At 31.9% G+C, this 4,336-nt stretch overlaps 1 protein-coding gene across 1 annotated transcript in view; it reads right to left on the reverse strand.

The window, feature by feature from the left end:
• The window catches only part of APLF (aprataxin and PNKP like factor), a 60,131-nt gene that overhangs the window by 37,886 nt on the left and 17,909 nt on the right, over positions 1 to 4,336 (reverse strand). Inside the window, exon 2 of the mRNA XM_012646456.1 lies at positions 3,040 to 3,111. Coding sequence (XP_012501910.1) covers positions 3,040 to 3,111 — 72 coding nt within the window. The remainder of the gene's footprint in view (positions 1 to 3,039; positions 3,112 to 4,336) is intronic.

Genomic DNA, 4,336 nt, shown 5'->3' on the forward strand with positions numbered 1-4,336 from the left:
CTATAATCTTATAAGGAATTTTTGTTCTAGCTTCTAATATTACATTTACTACAGTTTGGTGTACAAAAGACACTTGTTAATGTTATACACAATTGTTTTATTATTTGAGTTCTATCTAATTAAAGATCCAGAAAGAGGAAGAGTATTTTCAAAAAGGAGCCTTCTTTTAATTGAACATTACCAAAATCCCACATAGAAATTTGGCCCACTACATACTGGATAAAGTTTAACTCAAAGAGAGTATTTTTCACTAATAAAATCATTTTTAGTTTAGGCATACTTATTTTATATTATTAGTACACTTCTCAATAGCCACAGAAGTACAAAATCTATCTGAATACTTTTCATCCAAGGATATACACAACTCCAACTAAGCACCTTTATTAAGCCAATTTGGAAAACATTCTGATTTTTAAACATAAATGTCCTTGATTAACACTGAAAAAAAATGCAAATAAGTTTAAAATATTCATGCATTAGTAAATATAATGTTTTCCTAACGACCTATTTTTATATATAAAAATTTAATGCCATGTGAATTTTGTTATAAGGCCTTCTTAGCATTGAGTAAATAAAGTGTGTGAAAAGAAAACCTGATATTTATTCAGTTGGTCACAATTCAGTTGATTAACCTGCTCACAAATAAATGTGCTGAGTTCTTAAAATGGATCATTTCACTATTTACAAATATTCTGCTACTATAAATTTTTCAGATATCACTTGGAGCAAAAACAAAGCTGCAAAAACAATAGGAGTTATAGGAATTAATCAAGTTGCCTTTATAAGTGGAGTAAAAAGTATTATTATTATTTTCTGTGATATCTGCATACATAGTTACCAGCAGGATTTGAATATTAACAATACAAATCCACAAATGTCTATAAACCTACTCTAGGAGCTGAAATTCTCTGCTCTGGTATAAAACAAACAAACAAAAATACTAGAAATTCAATCATCAAAGACTAGTTAAATGATATACCCATCAAAAAATAAGTACTAACTCATAGCTAGTACTAACTCATTAACATGAATTAAAGAGGAGTGAATCTAAATCTTACAGAAAGTCTGTGTTAAGTCATGGATCTTTCACTTGAAGAACCAGGTGTATTAACAGCCATAATTGCTCTTTTGCAAAAAGTAAATCTAAACTATTAATAATAATATATTCTTATCAGAAAAGGTGGATAAGAATTTAGAGATCCCTATATTCTTTCCCTTAATGTGTTTAGTAACAACAGCAAAAACCTTCTTTATTTTAGGCCATGGTAGTTCATTAGAAGGGTGTTAGAAATTTGCTACTAGAAAATAACATACGTTTGTAAAAATCGTGATGTCTCCAGTCCTAGAAATGCCACATATAGTCCTCACCACGACATATACTCATGCATTCAACAAATATTAATTATCTACTATCTGCTAGGCATCATGCTAAATACAAGGAGATACAAAGATTTGTCAGAGTTCCTCTACTTGAGTTTATGATGCAGTATGTCTCATCTAAGAAGAATAAGAAAGTTGGAGAAGCTCCAGAGATGAATAACTTAATGGTAATGCAAGGGCTCCCTCAGGAGTGCTGACTACAGATACTAACTCTAAGACAATGCAGAATAAGAATGAGACACAAACCTTTTTAAAAATTATTTATTCAAAGTTAAGATAGGATGAATTTAGCTTAGTCAAAAAATTTCCCAGTACAATTAAAAAGATGTTTTTCAAATTTGGGAACAATTTAACATAGGGTAATAAAAGGAAGTACTCTCTGTGTAAAGGAAAGAACACGACAGGCAGCTGTACATAAAAGATGAAAATACAAATTGATTTAAAAATGTTATAAATTAATGAATTTAATTCCATAATAATAAGTTTATCACCACACCATCTAGTCCAAAATAAATGGACCCTTACACACATATTTCATTCTCCTATACAATAGATTCTGCAAATGAAAGGGAGTAATTACATACTATATTCCTGGAAACTAGCTGTCCCTGAAAATCGTAAGTCTACATCAGTAAACTATAAAGCACACTATTTGTTTGTAAGCAGAGTTGTCATGTGTTTAAAATAATTGGTTATAAAATGTTTTTTGCAAGCCTCATGTTAAACTCAAATCAAAATACTTACAACAGTTACACAAAAATAAAAAGTAAGAAATTAAAACACACTACCAGAGAAAATCACTTTTAAAAAAAAACAAAAAAAAACTATAACGCACACAATTCAAAAAGTCTAGCCCTCAACATAAATTTTCAAATTAAAATTATTTTTAAAACCCTGAAGTTGAACAAGGTCTAAATTTTAGAAATACTCAACTCTACATACAGAGATACATAAATTTGTAAAAATACAACACTATAACATTTCAGCAACTGTGGTCCTTACCCCACCTCCACCAACCAACCATTACATAATTATGGGCTTTCTTAAGGGATCTTATTTGTAATATCTAGTTATAAACAAAATCATAATACATACATGAACTGCTAGTCATCTTTCATTAAAATTCCAACTAATGGCCAGGCATGATGGCTCACACCTATAATCTCAATACTTTGGGATTACAGGATCCTAAGCAAGGAGGGAGGATGGCTTGAGGCCAGGAGCTCAAGACCAGCCAGGGCAAAATAGCAAGACCCCATCTCTACAAAAATTTTTTAAAAATTAGGCGAGTGTGGTAGCACATGCCTATAGTCCCAGCTACTCAGGAGGCTGAAATAGGAGAATTGTTTGGCTTGAGCCAAGGAGTTTGAGTATCCTATGATCGTACCACTGCACTTCAGCCTAGGCAACAGAGTGAGACCCTGTCTCTAAAAAAGAAAAAAACAAAAAATTCTAACTGTGTAAATGTAGCATTGTCCTATGAGAAGATGTAGTTTTAATAGTTTAGATCTTCACCGCCTAATTATCTTCTGGCAATGAGAAGGATATACTCTGACATTAATTTCCTATTTCCATTACCTGAGAAAATAAGCACCTCCAATCAGGAACTCAAAGGGTGAGAGATACAAGGTTAAAATAAATCCTTAATAACATATTTACCGGTTTGATTCGAAGCTGACCACCCACCACCTCAAGAACGGCATGTCTTCTGGATACTCTCTTGTCTGTTATCTACAGAGGAAAAAAAGTTAAAATTTCAAGCATAACCACCTCCTTAAAAAACAACAAAACAAAGAAGCAAACAAAGCCCTTAGCAATGTTTCTGAAATCAGCAGGCTACTTATTAAATGTATCATTCATGCAACAACAATATGTTGAAATAATTGTCTTCCTTTAACAGATAATGAAACTCAGAGATTCAGAGACCTGCCCAAAGTCACGAAAGAGTAAATGACAGAGCCAAGACTGAAGCTTGGGATCTAATAGATCCCAAAACCTTACATAATAGTTTCCATTCATGACAGACATCTACTGGGGATTTTTACCAACAAAATTCAAAAAATGAGAGAATGTCTACATCATAAGTACTTATTATGAAACATTTCAAATACAAGAAATATATAGTATGTTATAATGATAAAGGTCCTAAAAGGAGGTAGTCTGGCAAATGTAAACAATCTGACTACAGGCTTTGGGGTCAGGCAGGCCCAGATCAGGCAGAACTGCATATTTATGCTCTGGGGCCATCAATAGCAGTTAAGAGATCAGGAAGGCAGGAAGGGGAATAGTGAAAACCAAATATTTACAGTGAAGAAGAAATTAGCATCTTTTTTTTTTTATATTTGCTTCCTGTTTTAAGTCAATGGTGTTCTATATATGCTCACAATCTTTGCTGCATTCCAAAGTTCAAAAATTGTTTGTACTTTAAATGCTGAAAATGCTAATCAACACTTCCTCTTTTCACTGTAAACACAATAGCTAAGATTACCTTTTTTATTTGCAGCTTATACATAATGAAAACATGTTAAGCACCAACTTCACTAACACCATAATTACCTGACCCATCTCTTGGTTACCTTGGTATCTAGCATTTGAATTCTGTCATTATCCACATCAGGACTAAAATTATCAGGAAAAACAGACCATGGTAACACATAAATTCAATTAGACCCATTAGTTCTGCAAAAATGTGAAACTGCCAGGAATCAGTACTCATTTTTTTTAACCAGATAGCAGTTACACACTTAGGGCTGTGACTGTACAAATAGTAACATCAAGCATCAGAATGAGTACCACATAAATGAATTTTTCACAAACTAAAGTTAATTTTTACAACATTTTATCTTAAACATAGTTCATTTAAAATATATCTATTACTTAAATAATACTATAGTAGATAGTATAGTACTATACTATAGTACTATACTATAGTATAGTACTAAACTATACTATATAC

Source organism: Propithecus coquereli, unplaced genomic scaffold (genome assembly GCF_000956105.1).
Source record: "Propithecus coquereli isolate 6110/MARCELLA unplaced genomic scaffold, Pcoq_1.0 Scaffold243, whole genome shotgun sequence".
NCBI lineage: Eukaryota > Metazoa > Chordata > Mammalia > Primates > Indriidae > Propithecus > Propithecus coquereli.